A 23,607-nucleotide genomic window follows, 5' to 3' on the forward strand; every position below is an offset into this window, starting at 1 on the left:
ACCGTGTTATTAACTTTACAACTGCAGTGATTCACTAAACAAATGTGGCAAGAAAAGTTGTAAAATGGGGCAAAACTCACTGAACAAATTTCTCACTTAACACATTAATTTTGGGCTCAATTGTCATAAGTTGAGGAGTACCTGTATGTTGGACTACAAGTCCCATTATCTTCAGTCAGCATGTTGAAAGAAAGCTGATGTACATTATTCGAAAAATGATGCCTAATTATGCTTTCTTTTCCAAGTGGTTTCCCCCTCCCCTTCTTTATGATATATAAGCAGTCACGCAAATGAAATAGTGTGTCACAAGAATTGTGGGGTACAGTAAAGAATGATCAACTCCTCAATTCATCTTGTTTTGGCAGTGTCTGGTACACTAAGCACATGTCCTGGATTCATTATATAATGCCAGGAATGCATAACTTTTCCTTGACAAGAGTCACACTTAGCTTTTGAATGGTGAATTAGAATCTAAACTTGACTTCAATTTGTTTCCATTTAAACTTAAACTGTGGTATAATTAACCTGCCTGTTCTCTAGTCATTGATCTTAATAAAGTTCCTTGTTTTGTCACATTAAACATAACAATTTGACAATTTTCAGATTCTGTTGATTTTCAGGGGATACTTGCAGGCTTCAAAACACCTCCTTTTGTTTTGAATTTTCTATTTATGGATAATGGGCAAATGATGAACTAGGGCAGGAGAGTTAGATTTCTAGCCAATATGAACATTTGCTTGATTTGACTCTTTATATCCTTTATGTATTTCTTTTATATTATCAGGAGGTCTCCACAATATAACACAGTTACAAGAACAAAAGTCTTCACAAAACACACAATTAAGAAAAAGAAGGAGGGTGGCTTACTTAGTCCATTTGGGATACATCACAAAGGTGCAAATGAGCATGAATATAAAGAAATCATACAAGTTTGAACTCGATTACCAAACTATTAGTGGAAACTTAATGGAATTTAAAACAGGAAAAATATAATACAGTTTAGAAATAAACAAGTTTTTTCTTGCACTGTAGATAGGAAGGTTGCTGCAAATGAGGCTTGCCAGGAATGGCCCAAGTTAATGCACTTGGATCTAATATTTAGACAGCAACAAAATCATCCACAGTTAAAAATAGGTCATGATACTGCACCTTCATACATTTTTCTGCACTGATTCCATACTCGGAATTTCTGCCATTGGGCAACTGTCAGTCTTTTTGCATTGGCAATCTGTGTTAGCTTCTGTTGTAACACCCTTTCCAACATTAACCATTATACTGTTGCAGGAAGTCATCCTCTTTCCTGGGAATTTATCTTGAAAGAGATAGTCCATGTAGTTTTCCCGCTGCCTGAGAACAATATTGCTGAGCATCATAGAGAAAAGGAGAAAGCCAAAAAATCCAATAATGATCAGAATGTATAGGGAAGCCGAGATTTCTTCCTGCTGTACAAGAGATGGATTTGTATAATTCAGTTTCCTTTCCCTGTCTTGCATATAGATAGATAGCAAACTGTTCAGAACAGATTTGACTTCTGTGGGGTTGACATTCATTTTATAACGTCATCTGAGCTGCAAAAAAGAAAGAAAGAAAGAAAGAAAAATAGAATAATATTCAGGCACTTGTTTGACTACTTCCCATTAGGTTAAGCAAAACACCAAATATCCACAAACTATTTTTCGTCTACCATATTTTTTCTCAAAGAGCTGCATGTGAAGTACAAGTATTGCTATACTGTAGTAGCAACTATAATGGCATGCATATGCCAGTGTGAAGTGAGAATTGAGGATTTAGGCGTGGATCATGTTGAAAGCTTAACTGGACTATTGAGCAACGGTGATGGGGCAAACAATAGAAAGAGTTTGATAAGCACCTTTTTCCAACTGACAGAAGTATTATCCCCTTAGCCCAATTTATTTCACACAATTGCGGAGCAAAAACTAAGGAAAACCCTAACCTATACTGCCTTGAGTCCATAAAGAAAAAACTTGTAAATGTAACAAATAAAGAGGATTTAACTTCTCAAATTTGTGGTGCCAGTTGGAAACCATTAGATTATTTCAAAGTGCTCCTTGGGTCTAGAAACTTAACATAATTCATGGTAATGATTTATCTTTCCTTGTTTTGTGACACCAGAAACTAGATTTATAAGCAAAAATACTAATTTCTAGAATACCAATACTGTCAAGCTAATCCCAAGAATGACATAGAACAATCTAGCCAATAATTTACTTACACAATATAGATAGAATCTTACCCAACTAAACCTATACTACTCTAACAGATACAAACTGGGGAGATTCTAGGGAATAATTATGCTCAATCTCTTCCTCTTTCTTTGATTCAGCTCTGGGCTATGCTCTTTCTGTTCTCCCCATTCTGTGTGTCCATTATCCTTCTGTCTTTCTGGGAAACTGCCACTTTATTGTAGTTCCTCACACCATCTTCACCCTCTGTAGATACACTCCATCACGTCACTCAACATACCCCCTCTTTTTTTATATATATATACGGAGAAGCCATTTCCTCATAATAACTTAGGACATGTTTATTTCTCATACCCCTACTTTTCAGATACATTATCTAATCCTGACCATAATAATATGCTGTTAAGCCAAATATCAGTTTATGCCACATGTGGATCCAGAGATCTGTGCATTGTGATAACTCAAAATTCATCCCCAATGGTTTTGTCTATTAAGAACTCTATTATAAATAAGCCACATATGGAAATAAAGTAAATAGTTTGACTTACACATACAGGCCATAGATGCCTTGGAAAAAGATCATAGTGAAGCAGCATGCTCAATGTACACTGCAGCTCCAACTGGAATCTTTTTAATGAAACATCTCACCTGCTCTCTTCCTGTCTGGTCTCCACACTTGTTTTGTATCATTTGCTCTTCTGACTCTATGTCAAATCTTGCTTTTGAATGTGGACAGTAAGGTACTTCCTTCTAGGGACTATTTTGGATCCCTTTTGTGAGGTCCAAATAGGAATTATCACTGGCCACGAAGAATTGTGGGAACATCCTGGATGATTCAGTTCTGCTATTGCTAGCAACTCATCTTCCTCCTTTGGTATTATTACATTTTAATGGTAGTGTTTACTCTGCAAGAGGCTTGTGATTGAGCCACCTGGAATCTAGCACCCATTAATACTAAACAGACTCTGGGTTCCAGGAGTTGAAGGAGTGAGCTTTCCACTTCATACATGAGGGTTGCTTAATAGTAAAGCTCACAGAATTACAACAGCAGACACGTACATTTGATCTTTGTTTTGTACCCATAGTAAGTTGTCAGAGAAACAGACCCTCTGTATGTTATGGAACATACAATCAGAAGAATCTTCACTTGAGAACATGACTTGTTTTTCCCCCCCAATGGACTTGTGAGCAATAATATATTGTTACCAATGGTGTGTGTGAGGGATGAAAGGGGAAACAGGTGGAGTGAAATGAAAACAGGTGAGGAAGGGAAGACGAAGAGGAGAAAGAAGATTCTCATGGAAGTTGGTGGTAAAAGTATTAAAATAATTTGGGAGGAGGAAAAGAGTGGTCTTGCAAATAAGACCAAATTAAAACAGGATTAAAAGGGTGAAAGTATGGTGACAGGGACAGGATTGAGTGAATATGAGAACATAAGAGTTCTGATGGATTAGCTCAGATACCCATTTATGTTACCTTCCTGCATTTAAAAAATGGACAAGTAAGCTTTGAGGATAATATTTTATTTCCATTGTTAGCAACTGGAGACTGTTGGGATTTGGGAGACATTATGGATCTAGTAGCTATTGTATCTACAACTTTCAGAAATTGATCTAGTCACCTTTTAAAGCTTCCTAAATTGATATAGATCAAATCAAATGGCAACACATTGCATAGTTTACTTAAGTGCTGTGTAAATAAGGAGGTTTTTTTTTCAGTCCTGTATGATCCTCATTTAGCTTCAACTGAAAAATCTTTTTTTCTATCTTTCTATTCCCAAATTATACTTTTATCATGCCCCTCTGCTGCTTTTCTAAGCTACAAAATCCAAATGTTGCCATCCCTTCCTTATAAGATGAATCAGTCTGATTGCCCTTTTGGGTACTTCCTCTGTGTATATGTATGTGTGAGACAGTATTGTGTCTGTCAAGAGAAAGACAGTCAACAAAATTAGCACAGCCCACTGTTTTACATACTATAGAATCCATAGATATTTGTCAGCTGAAATAATAGCTGCAATAAAATAAAATATGTTGAGCAGTACGGTGTCTCTGGGCTTTCAGGAAGATAATATTGTAGCGACCTTAGCCAAATTGTTGAGAAATTCCAGATAAACTTCCTAGTTCTTATGATGAAGCATACTTTTAATAGATCTATTTATTTATTTTCATGAACCAGGAAAGGTTTTCCAGACGAAACAAACAAAATGACACAAGTTTAAGTCATCAGCAAATGAACATCACTATGCCTAGAATCATAAAAATCCAGGAGCCAGAGAACCTTTACAAAATTGTCTGACACATGGTAACAAAATGCTTAAGAAATTATATCATCTTCAAATCCCTTGTTTGTTTCACCATTGCCTTGATCAGATAAGATCAATGACAAGGCTTTACTGGCTTTGTGCCCAGTGAAGCACCTATTAGTAACTCAGTGCTTCACTTTGCCTCCTCTGAGTCGTAGGTACACCATTTTCCCTCCTATCACAAAAAATAAACTGAATTACTACTGCTCCTAAAGTTTCTGTGTTAACTACTGTGACAAACTTGTATTGCTTTTCAAATGCCTAATGATGGTGTTGAGGTAGAGGGTGTCAAAAAAAGTCAAGATGGAAAAAGTGACAATGTAATCAAAGCTCCATATCTTGTAATGTGCAGATGCCCATCACTAGTGTAGCAGTAATTTTGGATTTGGTTTCTTAACCTAATCATGCTATTACCAATGTCCTAGAAGGTGGGAAACCAAGAATCTCTTCCAGTGAAATGCCATTCACTGATTTGATATAACATATCAAACATAACATGATAGGGATGTTACCATATCCTATTACAAGAACAGTAATGATAATTATTTTATGTCAAATTTACTTTGTAAATAGCTTAGCCGTTATATAAAGTTTAGGACCCCAACAATATTTTTGGTGAGGTGTCATTCTGAGTTCTTCAATACAAAGAATAATGGGAGAAAAGTATTATCATCAGCTATTGGGATTTGAAATATTTTCTTTGTGGTGAATATTTTGCCCTGATGTGTTCCCTTCAAAACTGCTGAAGTTCACTCCAGTTTTACAGTCTGCAAATGTGGTAGATCGGGGTGTGGGACACTGCAGCTCTTTAAACATAATTTTGTAATAGATAATTATGGTCAGATAAAATCAGAAGGTTAATTCATCAGAGGTACAAGAAGAATTTTTCAGGATGTAAAGAGGTGGCAAAGACAAAGGTTAGAGCAGAAAGGTTTTGTCGTAAGCATTACATTCAACTTTTCTGAAATTGAAAGATGAAAAAGGAAAAGAATATCACAAAATTCTGCCCCTCTCAGAGTCATCCTTGATCAGAGAAGTAAACACATTTTATCTTTGTACTGTAAAATACAGTTTTGTGCCCATTTACCTTCCAAACTTTTTGTCCAAAGAGTGCCACAAATAACTGGGAAAATAACTGAAGTCACTACCCGTAGCTTTCAGTACTTCCTAGAAAATGAGAAAAAAGGTTATTCTATTGATTGTGTGGAGTGCTCTCTGTTAGATCTCAGCCAGTGGTGTCTTACGTAGAATATCTAACATTGTAAGCCAGGAAGGAAAGATTGATTAAGTGACTTTTGTAGAAATGGCTTGTTTCTGTGCAATCCACTTTGGCTGGTGTTTGGGAATTTAGGTGGTTAGGCTTGGTGATGCTGTATATTTCATTTCATCCAAGATGTTGTTTCTAGTTTGTGTTTTTTATCTGGGAACTGTTTGTTTGTTTATATTTTAGGAGTGTTAAGTTCCCAGGCTCTATGATGTAAGAGGCGTCTAAAGTCTGATAAACAAACCAACAAATAAATGCTATAAGAAAAGTGAGAATGGATACAACATATAAATAGGCATTTAGGAAGAGCACAAAAAGCAAGCAGGTAAGTCACAGGAAAGTATGTGACATATCCGTGTATGTTTTGTCATTTGTCCCTTCCCCCACCTGTCACTTCCATGAACACTTACAATCATGGAAATAAAAGTTGAATATATTCCTTCCTGTATGTGTGGGATCATAGACTGCCCCATGAGAGGGATCATACTACGTTTCTATTTGTAATGGCTTATATTGTATCAGGAAGAACATTGCTGTGAAAAGCAGGATACAAATAGTTGTAACAAATAAAATCAATACAGTAGAACATCAGGGCCTCCTAATAGCATCTTAGCCCCCAGTATCACCAATATTTTTGTATCATTTCAAATCATGATAAGCACATTTGCATACCTGCTAACTCTGGATGGGGCAGCCTTTGTTTTGGAGGAGTCTTCATGTTTAAAAACTCACCCCAGGAAGTCGTGTTTGTTTTGTTTTATTTACAGCAAGTGATAGCTGGGGAAAAGGAGGAGTGCTGGTGTTCCAACTGCAGAGAAACTTGACCTGAGCTTCTTGGAGCACTGCTCTGGTACCAGATTTGATAGGAGGTCTCTTGTCTAAATAAACTGGCTTATTCAAAGCAGAGCATGTTATTAATTTTTAAAAAGAAATAGCATTTCAGTGCTCCAATCAAGGATCTTTTATTTTCAAGATTTTTTTCAAATATTATTTGAATATTATTTCAAATGCTTAACAGTACTCTGTTAAGAAACCAAATAGACATTTACAGCCAAGGCAATGCCAGCCCGATACTAGGAAATTAGCCACCCTCTGTGTTTGAAAGTATTGAACAGTCAACCAGGGAAAAGTAGGGGGCAAGTAGCACTGATAGTTTTACAGTTACATCATTAAAGCTGAATGGATATCTAAATGTCATGAGCCCAGAGGCATTAGGACAGTTTGATGCTTCAAAAGCAAATATATCATTGATAAGTAGAATGCCAGAACAATGAATAAAGGAAGACTTGATGTTGTCCAGGCAGAAATGCCAAGACTGCATATCAACATTTTAGGAATTAAGGAGCTGAATATATATTGCAATTCCATCAAAGGAACCCTCTGCAGATCCCATCAGATCCTCTAATGCAGACTTCAGAATCATTAAAAAAAACCTGACTAATTCCTATTGCTAAAAAAAAGTATGCAAATTGCTCTTTTTTTAATTTGTAAAATTTGAATGATTTTTTAAAAATTTCTGATTGCCATCTAGAGTTCCCTGGGTAGATGTTTGTTATAGAAATGTGTAAACAGGTAAATAAATATGTAGAAATGCTTGGATACAGTCCCAAAAAGATAGATAATCTCCATTCAAATGGAAGGCTAGCTAATCACTGTTACAGTGATCTGTGTATATGCGCTAACCACAGATAAAAAGGAAGTGGAAGCTGAACAATTCCATTATAACTTGCAACATCTTATTGACACAACTGCAGAAAAGATGCCATAATAAATATAGGACACTGGAATGCTAAAGTTGGAAGTAAAGTAGCTTCAGAGTAATGGGAACATTTCGCCTTGGTATATGAAAGGAAACGGGAGACAAATACAGTTCTGGCAAAAAAAAAAAATGCAATGTTTTTAGCAAATACTTTCCTCTATCAACCTGAAAGATTACGCAGGATCTCTACTAGACAGACAAACCCAAAATCAAATTATCTACATATATTACAAGCAAAAATGGAAGCTCTAGTCTAGTCAGTCAGCAAAAGAAGATTACAATGTAGATTACAAACACCTATAGTAACAACAGAATAGAAAAAACAAAATAGTCAGATATGATCAAAACAATATTCATTATGATTATATGATGAATAGATGAAGTAAATTAGAGTGATAAACATGATTAAAGAAACTGGAAATAAAATTTGTTGCATCATTAAAAATGATACATCGAATATCCTGAAATGTAAAAGAATTCAATGGTTGTCTATTGATATAGAATAAAATAAAACCAATATCTATATCTTGCTGTATTTTTATAAGAATTGTATTACTCTCCAATTAATAATGTATAGAATAAACTGGCAACCTCAATTTATTCTATACAATTAATATCAGACCAGTAGGACTGAGTTTCCACAATGGGCAAATATCATAAAATTAGGTCTACTTTGATTATATCAATGAACTAGTCACACATGGTTGTATTCTGCTCTACATGCTCTTAGTAGTTACCCAGTGGCGGATTAAGGCTCACTGATGCCCTAAGCACTGACAAATCTTGGTGCCCCCTCCTTTGTACATACTCTGCAAATCTTCTTTGGTTTTTCTTTCTTTCTCAACTTTGTGGTGCCCCCTTTGGGCCTGGTTCCCTAAGCACATGCTTAGTCTTCTTAATGGTTAATACACTGCTGTAGTTACCGTATATTGTGGTCAGTGACCAGGATAAATATATATGTGTGTATATAGGTAGGAAAATTTGCTAAACAGCATGAGTTTTAGAGAACATGAAATGGCAGGGATTTAATTTATATTTAAATAAGCAATACACAGAAATTGAGTATAAGGATTGAATGGAAAAGAGAAGAGACTTATTTAAGAATTTACCAAGTTTCTACACTTTCAGTGTATTTATTTAACATATATGTGGAATATGTAATGACAAATGCAGACCTACAATAAATAGAAATTAAAATTAAAATTAGTAATTCAACGTATTAGTAATCTCAGATATTCTGATGATACCACTTTGATGGCTGTAAGTAAGAAAGACATAAGGAATCTCTTGTTCAAAGTAGAAAAGTGCAAAAAAGCAGCCTGTTGCGCTCTCCCTCCCTTTCCCCTTCCTCCCTCCCTCCCTCTCTCCCTCCCCCTCTCTCATCTTAAGAAAAGATGGAGCGAAGCTAAAATCTTCTGTGGAAACATGAATAAAGAAGCAACAATCTTTGGGAGACATGAAATGAAGACAATAGCCACTGGAAAATATGCTAATGATATGAAAGCTGAAGGCAATTGAAAAAGAGAGCTCAGAAGACAAAGTTGTTCAATGTTACAAGACTACCCTGCTGAAATGAACCCTTTTGTCATAAAAATTGACATGATTGAATGACAACAACTGTCTTTCAAAAAGATGGCTGAAAATTCCCCAAAAAAATTAAATAAAGAAAATTATATTGTTTTCCATATAAACACAACATTTGGACATCTTCATTTATTATCGATGAAAAATAATTTTAAGATCTCTAGCAAAAGAAAAGAAAGAACAAGTTACTGTATTTCTTTTGTGTCTGCTTTTGATTTCTGAGATTGAAAAAAATCCAATTTGAGTATAAATCTAGTACAGTAGCTTGTGGAAAAAAAGCACAGTAATATACTTACATTTCATGCTAGTCTGTCAAGTGTGAAGAACTGCCCTTTCAGAGATACTTATGACAAGCCTTGAATTGGCCATGGCAAGAACATAAGAAAGGGGGAGTGTCTACTCATTCTAAGAAATATTCAAGGAAGTCATGTGACAGAAGTTAAAATCCAAGCATGTTACTCATAAATGAGTCCTGGCATCCACGAGGTGAGTTCAATTATGAATTGCTTGAGGAAGTTTTACAGTTCTCTGGTAGATTTTAGGATACCACAAGGTAAAAGGTAAAGGTTCCTCTCACACATATGTGCTAGTCATTCCCGAAAGCCAAAGGGCCAGTGCTGTCTGAAGATGTCTCTGTGGTCATGTGGCCAGCATGACTAAATGGCACACAGAACACTGTTACCTTCCCACCAACTGCTAGGTTGGCAGAAGCTGGGACAAGTAATGGGAGTTCACTCCGTTATGGGGTGCTAGGGAATCGAACTGTCAACCTTTCTGATTGACAAGGTCAGCATCTTAGCCACTGAGCCACAAGCTACTTATTGCTTTATCTTCTAGAAATGGAGGTACAGAAAGATTACTGCCTTTGGAAATGTTCAAGCACAGTGATGAGTTGAAGTTGGAGGACCATTACAGGAAAAATAGTACTTGAAAGAACAATTTCTCCCTGAGCCTCTGGTTTCTATATACATATAGTAAATGAAGATGTTCATGTTTCTTTATGAAAGGGGCATTGTTGCAAGACATAGAGATGAAGTAATGATGTGATGCACCTTCCTGTTACTCACTTTTCCTGCTATGCATCTGGCTAGGTGTTTGCACATCCCTCAAGTATCAATGTATATTGCACCACTTTGTTTATACACCCATTTCATGACTAACAGTACAGATTATAGTATTTGCTGATATAAGCCGTGATATTTTCCATGAGAGTTCCAAGAACCTAAACAATTTCTTTTTCCTGAACTATAATAACTTTCCATCTTTCCATCTTTCCTGAGAGCCAGCATTATTCTGTTCTTCGTTTTAACAATTCAGATTGTGTAAATAAAAATCTGGATTGTGTAATCTTACAAATGGGGAAATCCACCATTATTTTTTGGTTTAGGTAGACACGTGCTGAGCTATGGGTTATTTACCTATAATCTGGTGATTAAATGGCATAGTTTCTGATAGGAAATTACAGTAACCATAAACAAATCAGTCACATTTTAGTTTAGTTTAGTTATTTATATTGCAGCAGTCCTAACTGAATTTTTAATAGATCCTCATTTGACCATTCAGATTTTTAAATTTCAAGATACCTTCAACTTATCATCACTTCTTCCTCACATCATGTTGATGATGGTTATATTGATTCAGGATACATTAGAGTTCAGCACATTATTGTGGATTTTGTATTTGCATACTAAAGACCTTGAACATTATAAAACAACAGATTAACATTATTATTAATGACTTGTGGGGGACAAGCAGCTTTTTCCATGCTTCGATTAAATCAATCTCATTTTTACAAATAATAAAATATATATTGTTATCCAGAATTTTGCAACAACTCTGGAATTTTACCTATAATATATGGTTCCTACTCAACACCTTCATACTAGAAGATCATACGAACTTAACATCAGTGCTTCATCAGTGTTTTGCTCTGACACACACACACACTTATGATTTTTAACAACAATCATAAAACCAGCAGAATGTAAGTGGTAGTTTGGGGCTTTTGATTCTGACATCTTTAGCTAAATATTTCAATTGGCATTATTTTGAACACTGCCAATAAATTCCTCTTAGCTACAGTATAATTTATAAGGCCAGTTCTTATAAATTGTAATTTGTCTTGATGATTTTGTAAGACTACATGAAGGACTGAGTTACTAAAATGCCTTGTGTGTACAGAGTTCCCCAATTTGAGACTTGATATCTGCAAGAGTCATAATGAGCTCAATCTATAAAAAATGTAATTGGTAATGAACTAGTTGAGTTTTTCACTACTATTGTGTATCTAATCAACTATCCATCCATTCATTCTTAATACAGATTTATATTAAGTAACTGCTTTGAATTTAGAAACAGAAACAAGGAAAAGATTTCCAGTGGAGCCTTGGAAAACTAAACAGGTTTCCATGGAGAGCAGAGCTAATAACTATGGGAAAAAATGAAGAAACGGGGGAACATCTCTGCACAAGGAGAGGATGAGAGATCACCCACATATACGCTGGACAGGTCCTCTTCGCAAGGAGACTGCAAGACAGTGGTCCCCACAGATTTGAGTGCTGGGAGGCATAGAGATCAAGAATTAAGCTCACAATCACAGCAGAACCTTTTAAAGGACAATTCATTTGCTAACTTTGCTTATAAGTACTTTCAGAAATAGTCTGTTTAGCTATCTTAAGGATATTAAAGATTTTTGGAATGCCATTTGAAAAGACATCTGGTGAATCTGTATTTCTGAACAAAACTTTGAATAGAGACTATGATTTAAAGGGGACTAAGGATTCCAGCCAAAAGCTAAAAACCCTTGCCTGTGGTTTTGTCTTAGATTGGAATTTACAAAATGACATACAGCACTATAACATTTAAAATATTAAAGGAGCTCTTTGAAGAATGGAGCTAGAAATGATTAACTACAATTATCACAAATAATAATGTCTGCTTCTGTGTTTAAAAGATGTTAATGAAAGCATGACATATAAAATAGTGGAATCAGAAATATTGGATTTTTAAAAAATCTGTATTTTAATATAGAGAAGGTAGGTAAAGTAGAAATACAAGTGGCAGGCCAAGAGAATGATCTAGATAAGGAGTCTTTATTGGATATACAAAGAAAGTTGCCTGAAATTTTAAAAATTAAAGGGAAATGCAAATGATAAACCATGGGAATGACTTTATTATTGGATTTATGCAGTGGGACAAAGAAACATTGAAGAGATCAACAATATTTGAATAAACTAAAGATTAAGATTTTAGGAAATAAAAGAAAATGTAAAGTTAGTTTATTTGATCAAAATTAAAATAAGCTATATTTTTACAATATTTTGGTAATCCTTTACAGAGTTTTTGCTGACCAAGATTGAAAACCTGTGAAAATCTTATGACCTTGGCAATGAATTACACTATGCTGTTCAATATATCCAGGGACATGTTTATGAATCGCTTGAACTGGAAAAAGAACAATTAATTCTGCCATCTTTTCTCTTTTGTTAAAAAAACCTTGGGTTAAAAGAATGTTAATGAATTCTGCAGTTTTAAGATTTTTCTGTTTAATCAAAATACAAACCCTTTCAAAGTACTACTCTTGTGGAAATAGTGGCTAATATATGGAAAGCTGAGCTGAGCTACGTTCAAATCAGTTTAAAAGTCACAGGATATGTGTGCTGGACCTATAGTTGGACAGTGCCTTTTGTTGGTGGAAGTAGAGCCTCCCATTCTAGAAATTTCTGAAATCACTAATTATGAAATAAAAATTCTTTGTCTGAAAGTCTGAATAAAAACAGCTCATATAAATTCTTGTATTTTATTCACAATTATTCAAAGCAACAAATTTGAATTCAAGGCAGAGAACAAGAAAGCAAGAAAAGGTGAAAACAACATCTGAAATTCTGAAATGTATAATAATTGTATTTGTTTGCCTTCCCATCCTGTACTCTGATGAATCCAAAATCCAAATAATAAGTAACAAAAGCTACTTACTTCACTTGTCTTAGGTTTGGTGATTAAGACCACTTGTCTTCATTACTTACTTAATTGAAGGAAGCACTTCTTTGCCAACTCTGCTCTGAGTAGTTCTTATTACCAGAAATAGATGTGATGCTTATCTACTGGTATAGTCAAAATTAAGGATGTACAATTGGATGTGGAATTTGAAAAGATAATGTAGGCTCTGCACAATAACTCGATTAGCCCCAGGTTCTAATTTACAGTAGGTGTATTAAGTTTTAATATATTGAGAGAGATAAGAAACAGCATAAAACCAAAATAAAATAAAAGTGAAAAACTTTACCTGTGTGAAGAGAAAGGTTTCTTTCAGTTGCTCAATAAGAGATAACTTTAATAAACCAATTCCATCTTATATTTTGATATTGGAGAAATTTGACAGAAGGAAAAATGTCAAAGATAAAATATAATGTAAATGTATTAGAGATAGCAAAATGCAAACTTTATGGCATCAGGTATTATGTCATAAGCTAGAGTTAACTTCATGAGATGCAGGGCATGATGTCCTAAAAAAGGAAACCTAAAACAATGTTTGTGGGAGCGTTAGAAAAAACTGATGTTAGAAGATAATAACATATAAAAAAAATACAGGCATTAAAATTGTCTAATAAAGGTTAAAGGGTTAAAGGTTTATTGCATTTATATGCTGCCCTATTCCCGGAGGGACTCAGGGCAGCTAACAAACCCAGGGGGGGGGGAATAGTACACACAAGGTAACACAACAAACAAAATACAGAGAAAAGTTTAAAAACAATCAACAGTCACACAATTCGAGCAGGGAAGGGAACTCGTCAACCCCAGGCCTGCCGGAACACCCAGGTTTTAACGGCTTTACGGAAAGCCTGAAGGGAGGTGAGGGTCCGAATCTCCGCAGGGAGTTCGTTCCAGAGGGCCGGAGCAGCCACAGAGAAGGCCCTCCTCCGGGTGGTCGCCAATCGACATTGGCCTGTGGATGGAATCCGAAGGAGGCCTAATCTGTGGGATCTAATGGGTCTTTGGGAGGTAATTGGCAGCAGGTCTCTCAAGTACCCAGGTCCAATACCATGAAGGGCTATATATTCTAATCTAATATATTCCAACTTAGTTTAGCACTTTTTTAAAAGAATAATTTAAAAGAGCAATTTAAGAAGAGATTAAATTTATTTATTTAAATATTTTCCCATTTTCATAATTTCTTTAAAAAGAAAAACAAATGTATCTTCCCAGATTTAAAAATTATATATTCATAAATGTGATAATGAACATTTAAAGGGGAAAATATAATGAAACAGAACATTTGTTAGCCCAAAAGTGTTCAGGCAGAGCCTTGAATGTTCAAAGGAAAGAGATTAGCTTCTACTTTCCAGGAAAGAAAAGACTTGATAAGGAATGGGAATATTCTGTTGTGATGGGGTAATCAGTATTCCTCTCTATTGATGATGATGATGATCATATTATCCACTCAGTTGAATCTGACTCTTGGCTATTTTTATGCACCAGGTCTCCATACATCTTCCAATCTTGCACTGTTTCTTTGAGTTTTTCTGTGCTTTGGCTGGTGTCAGCTTTGATGGTGTCCTGGCACCATGTTCTTTGATGGCCTGATTTCCTTTTATGGCTAATTCTTCCAACATAATTGCTTTCTCCAGAGAATTCCCCACAAGACCAAAGAATATGAGACTCCTTTTTATTACTGGTGACCAAAACTTATGGCAAGAATTACATTAAATGAAGGTATAAGGAAAAAATTAATTGTCGAGCTAGAAGTAAACCATTATAGTGGAGAAAGGCGTGAATGAAATAGTGTAAGTAACACCACAGAAAAAATAATATTGATTTCCTTTTTAACAGGTTTGGAATTTAAAACAATTTTGTTTACAAACAATTTATACATGTACTCAAATTATCCAAAAATTTTCAGTACACAAATGTTGGAGTAGTGAAGAAAAACTACAAAAATTTCAATGTTAGAATTGCTGACTATAATTTGTATCTGAAGACCATGTGCAAATAATTATTTTAACTGAAGAATATTCAAATACTGAAATAACAGCATTTACATTTGCATCCATATGGAGTAACATTTTTAAAGATAACCTTACTATTTTTTACACTAAAAGAATACAAAAAACTAACAGAAGTTAATAATTAAGATAAGGGGGGGGGGAGGAAAAAAAGAAAATGAAGCCAAAACTTCAAGAGAGAGAGACAGAGACAGAGGGACAGAGAGAAACAACAAAAAGAAATATAAAGCAACGACTTCCAATTTTGTTTTTATAATGGAGCAATTTTTGAGAAACTCTAGAAACATAGTGCATAAAGTATTGCACAATGTTGCCATGAGAAGCTGGGTAGAGAAAAAAATCATTTTATTTGTTAAGAAACAAATACAAGAATAGTATTTATTGTTTTAAATATTAAAACACCAGATGAGAAAATAGGTGATTATAGAAGAATACTTGACTGATCCTACTTGTTGCAAAATCTGGATTTATTAGCATAACTTCCTGCCCTCTTTGCCATAACACAAACCTTCACTAAGTTTCTTTTTTTTATTATTATTGACTCGATTTCTTACCTGAAGTTAGATCATAACTGCAAATAGAAATAAAAGCAATTGTTGACTTTAAAGGAAGATTACATATGATTTAAGCAGCCTGCATATTTATACGTTATACTGTTGGAAATTATGATACCTGATTAGGGAGAATGGTCTTTCAGTTGTAATGCTCTGCATTGGTGATATTTTCCCAAGAAGGCTCTGCTGAATTCTCAAAAAGTCCAGATCACCTTGCTCCCTTTTTGAGATATCAGCTTTCCTTGAGGAGAAGTCATAAGGAATATTTTCAAGATTTTTAAAAATTTATTCTAGATTCAGAAAGTTCCAAGCACTCTTTTTTCAGGAGGCCCACTATTTCCCTTCTCAATAATGGCAACTGTTTTAATGGAACTTTAAAATGTTTTCCTCCAACAGATCCCAGACGTTCATTTCTACCCCCAAGTTACAACAGTCATTCTTATGAATGGCAATTATTCTTGCTTTTAAGAATAATTATTGTTAATCAATTTTTTAAAAGGATAGAAAGTTGTCCTAAATTTATTCTCCTCTATGAAGTTATGTAATTCTGTGATGTAGTTGTAATCTTTCTGTCTCATATTAGATGAAAGCAAGATTATTTTCTCTTATAAAAAACTGATAAATCTTGACTGCAGAGAGAGGGGATAAGAATTAGCAGGTAACCTAATAGTTCACTGAAAGTAAGTTTCAGAAGCAGAATAATATCCTCTGAAGGCATGTTTTCTTTTTCAGGTTATTGGATTAGTTTGGAATAATAGTGTGATGATGTATAACCAAGCATGCTGGCCATTTCTTTTGGCAGGCAAATTGCATTTCAGAATAATTACTAAATGCTTCCTCAATGTGAGCAGATTGTTAGGAAATGGCTGAGGAGTGTTATCAATAGGAGAGGCCACAATAACTTCAATGATAGCACCCTTTCCACCAAGGTAAAGAGAAGGAATTTTATTTAAGCAAGGTTGTACATGTGTGTGCTCAGTTGCATCCTGTTTACTAGGGTGGGGAGGATGTAGAGAACCTGGAAGATCAATGAAAATAGGGGAGGAAGGGCAGGCACCGATGGCATCCTACAGGATGGTGCAGTAGTGTAGTATAATACATTTATGCAACAGGAAGAAATGCTAGTTCTATTCATCCATGATATCAGGGAAGGCCCATCTAGTTGTGGATGTATACACCCAAGAGAACTATATCTAGATGGCTGCTTGAAACAACTCCACTTTGTCCAATTAACCTCATCTCCACTTCCTATTCCATCTTTTTTAGCTCTGAAATTGGAAATTTCATCTTCTCATATTCTGTGAAGCATCAAATACACTAATGTATGTTTGGCTGTGGCTGCATGATAAACCTAGAGTTTTTGGCAAGTATAAAGACAAAGCACTTTGGGATACATGTTTCTAAAAATGTTAGTCTGCTGAATATATAGTTTGCCTCATGTTCAACATATACCTGTAAAAATCCAAATATCTAAAATGCTGTAAATTTCCAGTGCTTCTGCTTCTTCACTACAGCCATCTGTAGCTTCTTTGTTCTTTCCTTCATGAGGGGATGACAGTGGGGGAAATCCATCAGAAACGCAAGACCATTGATTCTAGCACTGTGGGATGGTTCCAGCACACTATAGTAAAGACTATGATATTTTAAGAGGGCCTGCTGAGATCTCTTCTTCCTCCCAGAAGAAGGTCCTAGCATATACTTGGTAATGTGAATAATGTGATTATGTCATGTGAGCAATTGTGTAACAGATTTTTATTATAAATACCGGTAGATCAAGTCAGAAATTTTCTGGGTCTTATGGTCTTGTTGGGGAAATGCAAGAAAGTCTCCTGGCTGATATGTAGCCTAACTTTTTTATAAGAATTAAAATTCTGGTTATTCCCTTTCAATTACATTAATAACTTAAAGGGGGAAAATGACTGTCCCAGCTGTACATTCCACATTCCTTTTTCATAGGTGATATTTTTAGTGACACAGCATTACTAAAATATATTTTACTAATGTCAACATGCAAATAATAACTATTCAAACAATGTCTGGGAAAAAGATTTATCTAGGTTATTATATTAGAAGGAAATTCAGCTCCCCTCCTATGTATCAGTTCAATTTTTGTTTATCAAGGAATGTCACTTGGTGTGATTTAGGAAACAGGCCTTTTCTGTTGCCATGACTGTTTTTCTGGAACATCATAATCCCAAGATTCAACAGGCCAGAACTCTGCCAGCATTTGAGAAAGACTTTGGCTATTTTCCTTGGTGTGGGGATTGTGAGGTCAATGGACCCCATAAGATGGATGTCATTTGTAGTGATCGTTGTTGACCTCAGCTGCTACTATATGTACATTTATTGTTGTTGTTTTAAAATTTAGTTTTAAATTAACTGCCCAGAGTTGTTAATGGGCAGCCATATACATTGAAGTGAGTGAATGAAGAAATAAACATCTGTTGCCAGCAGTTTGGATGATAAGTATGATGTTACATTTGCCTTTATACACAATCATTTCACCAGCAGATGGTGCTCACACAAAATGAAACCCATTTTTTATTTTGCAAATCTGAAGAAAGAATCCTGATGTGTTTCATGTTTTTCTTACCCTCTGGGCATATGATGCTATAATTTTTTTAAATTTTTTTTTCCTGAAAGCATATATTGTTATAACTAAGCAATGTGAGTACTTGGATATCACGTTACAATACTGAGACTTTAGGATTCTTAAAATCTGCATCAGGAATTAAAAATAAAATAAAATGTTGGTGAGAATATTATTTTTTTAGATGCACATGGTGACAGAATGAATTGGCTGACCAGAAAGCATTTAGTACCAAAAGATGTTTTGCATTATAATTAGTATTATTAGATTCAAACAATGTATTCTTGTTTGATACAATGTTTGTATTCTTGTTTGAATACAAACAAGAATATGGATAACATAATATTTAGGACTTTAGTTTTTCCCCTGGTTCATAAAACATGAAAGAAATGTTAATGGAACCTCACATCGATGATTCAGTGTCCAGGTCCCCATGTTAGACCCTTTAGTGGTGATCCCTAGTGCAGGTTTAAGCAAGAATTTCAGTTTAAATGTGGTAAATGTTGTGATCTATCCCAGGTAGCAATTTTACAATTTTTACAAACAGGATGGATGGCTTTTGCGGCATGAAAAAAAATAAAACCAGCGAATAATTTCATTGGGAAATATAACATGCAGAAATTAAATTGTTTCTAATATATATATTTTGAGTCATGCTTAAACATGATGCTTACTTTGGAAAATATCTCATTTTTTCAGATTATATATTATTTATTTGTTTTATTATTTATTTATCTATCAAATTTATGTAGCTGCCTATATGATTCTGGGTGGTGTACAACAATTAACTAAAAAAGTAAATAAATATATTTTTAAAAAATCACACTTAAAACTATTAAAAGGCACACAAAATAAGAAATGATAATAACTATAGTCAGAGAGCCATTGCAAAATCTCCCCCGTTTCTGGACCCACAGACCATTTTCTTATAAACACTTCCTTATCATTTGATGCATGCCTAGAATATTCCTATTTGTATTAGACTACAAATCTCATTTTCCCTTGCTGAAATATCAATGGGAGCTATAGGCCAATGGTCACCAACTGGTGGTCTGTGGAAATTTTTTGGTGGTCTGCAGGAAAATTATTTTCATTTTTTATATTGCACTAAATACTATTTAGGGACGCAGTGGCTAAGTTCTGAGCTTGTCGATCAGAAGGTTGGCAGTTCAGCGGTTCAAATCCTTAGTGCCGCATAATGGTGTGAGCTCCCATTACCTGTCCCAGCTTCTGCCAACCTAGCAATTCGAAAGCACGTAAAAAATGCAGGTAGAAAAATAGGGATCACTTTGGTGGGAAGGTAACAGCACTCCGTGTGCCTTTGGTGTTGAGTCATGCTGGTTACATGACCACGGAGACATCTTCGGACAGCGTTGGCTCTTCGGCTTTGAAATGGAGATAAGCTTCGCACTGTAGAGTTGGGAACAACTAGCACATACTGTATGTGCGAGGGGAACCTTTACCTAAATATTATTTATCTTTAAAAAAAAATCATTAGTGGTCTGTGGGATTTAAAATTATGGATTTAGTGGTCCCTGGGGTCCGAAAGGTTGGTGTCTCCTGCTATAGGCAACATAACTGAGGGGCACCAAGTTGGGGATCCAGAGTTGGAGATGACACAAGATCTAGATTCAGCCCTGAAATTCTCTGGGTGATGATTAGCTCCCCCCCCTTCATACCCAAAAGGACCAATAAGTGGCTAAAATTTAGAGGAGAACTGTTTTAAGTGGATGAAATATTGAACACTCATTTATTCTAGCAGTTAGAAAAGGGAGGACACAAAATATTTTTTTCTGAAACTTTATTTTGAGGGTGATAGGTTACAATACCAAGAGAAACCTGGTGAAATTCAAAGAGTTAGCAAGGGAAAGATGATTTCTGGGAAGATGATACAACCAAGGTAAGTTTGTCATGAATTTGCTATATATACAGGACAATATGCAACATGTCTGAGATTAGCATTTTTATTACATTTTGTGATGAAAAATTACAAATGTACAAATACCAATTACAATCACTTAATGTATATAAAAAGATTGAAGTTGAAATTGAAGTTGCAATTATTTGAAAACATATCTATACTAATTACTTGCTGGTTTCTAAAATCAAGGCTTAAGAACAAACTAGCCTATTTTTCTGGACATTTGGCAGCCTTAATGATATATTCCTAAAGTATACCATTATTTACTAATTCCCAATCAATTGTTCCTCAATAGAGGATATTGTATAAAAATACAGTAAAATAAAGCATTTGTTTGAAATACTACTGAAGTTATATAATAACTAGAAATTACAAACTCCTTCAATAGAAATCACTTATTAAAGGCAATATCATGCAAATTACAACAAGAATCATTGAATTATCATAAAAAAGATTGATCAGTAATTGAAAGCTTTGGCGAAAGATGCACAATCATTTTTTGGAAAATTGCACTCTACTGATTTCATAAGAAATCTATCAGTGAAATGTTTATCATATTTATTTATTTATTAAATTTATCTAGTGGGTGACTCTTAAGCGGCTATGTATATTTAGGTTGCTTTTCTGTTTGGATTGTAAGAAAGTGAATAGGTTCCAAGCAATGCATAGAGAGAAAGAGGAACTCCAGGAATTGTATATGAACCTTGGGCAAGAGGGAGGAAGGACTGACTGAAATGGAGCCCATGGACCAGATTGAAGCAAGAGCTCCTGCCAGTGGCAAAGCAAATCATTCACAAGGTTTGCGAACCACTGAGATTTAAAGGCCAAAAGTCAGAATTAACCCACTGAACTCCCCAGAACAAATATCATGAGATCAATAAGAGCCAGAACTGATACCAAATGATGTCCAATATTGGTATTGAAGTGCTCTTAGCTATATAATGTAACTAAGTTTAATTATAGCTCCTTCTCTACATTTTTCCTTGTAAATTTATATTTTGTAAAACTGGCTGTTTCTGTATTTTCTAAATTTAAAAGTTTTTTAAAATCTTTTTTTTTTAATTCCTAAATTTAAACAAATCTGTCTCCAGCCATACCAGTGATGGGTTCCTACCAGTTTGGACTGGTTCAGCTGAACTGGTAGTGGTTTGGCAGACTAGGTCGCTGGAACCGGCAGTGACCCAAGCCTGCCACGCCCCCGAAATGGTTCTTCAAGCAGCACCATCTTGATTTTTGCTTCTGTGCATGTACAGAACAATTTTTATTGCACTGCGCATGCGTGCAGCATGCATCAAGCGCATACACATGGTGCATCCATGAGTGAACCGGCAGCAGTGACTGCCAGAACCCAGCCATTTGGATGGCCTATATTACATTATACATAAAGAAATTATGTGATTTTTATTAAACTTCATTGGTCTTGATCCATCTCTTATGAATCAGTTTCATGTTTTTTGTTGGTCAGATGGAGATACCTGCAAAATGCCAACTAAAGCAACATTTTCATACTTGTTCTGTTAATAAGTCTAGAACAAGGATCCATTCATAGTACATCCAGATTTTGTGGAAAATCCATGTTGGGATAAATAATAGCTTACAAATACCTCCTATATTTTACTGTTTAGGTTAGAACAGCTGTCTTTCCCAACATGGTGCCTCACAATGAGCTCTTCAAATAACAACTCCTTCTACTACACAGTAAGCTCATATGGGTGAGGAATTGCCAGAAAGTTTCATTTAATACATTAGTGTGGCGTCAATTTAAGGGAGGCAATTGTATAGGTTATCGGTTCTACCCCTTTGCTTTTGAAATGTATTGTCCAACTTCTGTCTCTTTGGTACTTTTGAAGGGACAGCACAATGTCTCTTTATCTTGTTATTAAGATTTCACTTCAGGGATATGATTAGTAGGTTGTTCAACAGCATGCTCATTTTTCCATATACAACATGATTTATAATTTTCTATTACTTTGACCTGCAAGTTGGCTTTATCCCGCTTCTGCCAGAGATCAGTGGCAATGTAGATATTGTAGGGATCATTGGAATGTTCCAGCTTTTTGGAGCGGATATAGCTGATCATGACCCCAAAGGTGATGAATCCAAAAAATCCAAGCAGCAGAAGTATAAACACTACTTCCAGATGGTCATTAGAATCATTGAAGGGTAGAGGCTTGGGGTGGTTTTTCTTCTCTACATAGTCTTCTAACAATTTTGAGAGGATCAAGGTTAAGTCTGTGTTGTTGGATGGCAATGCCATTGTGTCATTAGGAATGCAGCTGTTTCTACAAGATCTAGAGAAATTTGAAAAAGGATAGTTAAAAAGCATGCATGCAAATTATAATATCTGTTTCATATTGTCTTCAAACTGAGTTTCTTTTATGAAAATGATAGAAATATAATACAGTTTAAAAAATGAGATTGGTTCTTGAACTGTGTATGCTTCAGATCTTTATTTCATCTAAATGAATCGTGCCAACCGTCCCCCTAAATCAGGGGTGTCAAACTTGCATTGTCATGTGATATATCGGGACATTTTCCCCCTTCACTAAACCAGGTGAGCCCAGCATGTGACGCATCTGGCCCACGGGCTGTGAGTTTGACACCCCTACCCTAAATATTGCCATTATTTGTAACTAAAAGATATTCCATGTGAAACATTAATGAAGCAATTGATAATATGCTTAGTAGTGGACATGAAATAAATCTGACAACATATATTGTTTTATTCCTCTGTATCTACTGTAGTCTGGTGGTTATTATAATTTTATCATCTACTCATACTTTCATAAGAATGCAATAAACATTTCTCTCATTGATATTTATACACTAAAATTGCTCAGCTTTATTACGTGTTGGATAGAAATTAGTAAAAGAAAAAGGGGAACCAACAATAGAGGGATTGTTATATTCCCTGGCTGGTTAGGCATTGCCTAAATTTTAGTTAAGTTACATGATACCCATTTTGTATCAGTATATAACTCTGATGGTTGTATTTGGTTTTAAATTCAAAACAAGACCCTTGTAGGAAGAGATACGAAAGATTAACGCCATTTCCTTTTTATGAATTAACTTTACTGGTATGAAAATTAGAAGCAGGAGAATGAAATTCCTTTATACATTAGGCAGATAATTTGTGCTATAGGGTGATAGTTTTAATGCAGACTAGAGTTCTAGGGAAAATGGACAATGGATTGCTGTGCTGGTTCTACCCTTCATTCCCATCAATGTAATTAATTTCTGTTAAGAGTTGTAGGGATGGTTCTTCATGCAGTTGGGAACCCAAGTCATGCAGAATATCTGATCAAGTCTGATATGATTGTACATCTATTTCCAGGCCCCCTGCTGATAATCCAGGCTTCCAAGTGTTCTTAATTTCCCCAAAATGCGGTGTGTCAAAAACATTCAGAAATTTGATGATTACTGA

The 23,607-nt window shown here is 35.1% G+C and overlaps 2 protein-coding genes across 4 annotated transcripts in view; one reads left to right on the top strand and one right to left on the bottom strand.

The window, feature by feature from the left end:
• Window positions 1–15,452, top strand: part of SMIM11 (small integral membrane protein 11) — a 33,418-nt gene extending 17,966 nt beyond the window's left edge. The window contains exons 4-5 of one of the 3 annotated variants that reach the window (XR_015697505.1): window positions 5,960–6,098; window positions 14,744–15,452. The gene's annotated coding sequence lies outside the window, so the exon portion shown is untranslated. Of the gene's footprint in view, window positions 1–5,959; window positions 6,099–6,540; window positions 7,313–8,926; window positions 11,462–14,743 lie in introns of those variants that run through there. The other 2 variants (XR_015697506.1, XR_015697504.1) reach the window with 2 other exon arrangements.
• A 4,571-nt stretch (window positions 15,453–20,023) lies between these two features.
• KCNE1 (potassium voltage-gated channel subfamily E regulatory subunit 1) lies at window positions 20,024–23,137 on the bottom strand. Its single transcript, XM_087721633.1, has one exon. It carries the CDS (start codon window positions 22,507–22,509, stop codon window positions 22,063–22,065), a length of 447 nt encoding a protein of 148 aa, XP_087577759.1. The 5' UTR covers window positions 22,510–23,137; the 3' UTR covers window positions 20,024–22,062.
• Window positions 23,138–23,607: the final 470 nt, after the last annotated feature.

This window comes from Thamnophis sirtalis, unplaced genomic scaffold (genome assembly GCF_051295495.1).
Source record: "Thamnophis sirtalis isolate CommonGarterSnake01/CBP01778 unplaced genomic scaffold, rThaSir2_p1.2 scaffold_8, whole genome shotgun sequence".
Taxonomy (NCBI): Eukaryota; Metazoa; Chordata; class Lepidosauria; order Squamata; family Natricidae; genus Thamnophis; species Thamnophis sirtalis.

What these genes read in the sequence shown, in the direction of transcription:
- KCNE1 (XM_087721633.1), bottom strand. Translation starts at nt 22,509, where the DNA reads ATGCTTTTTAACTATCCTTTTTCAAATTTCTCTAGATCTTGTAGAAAC.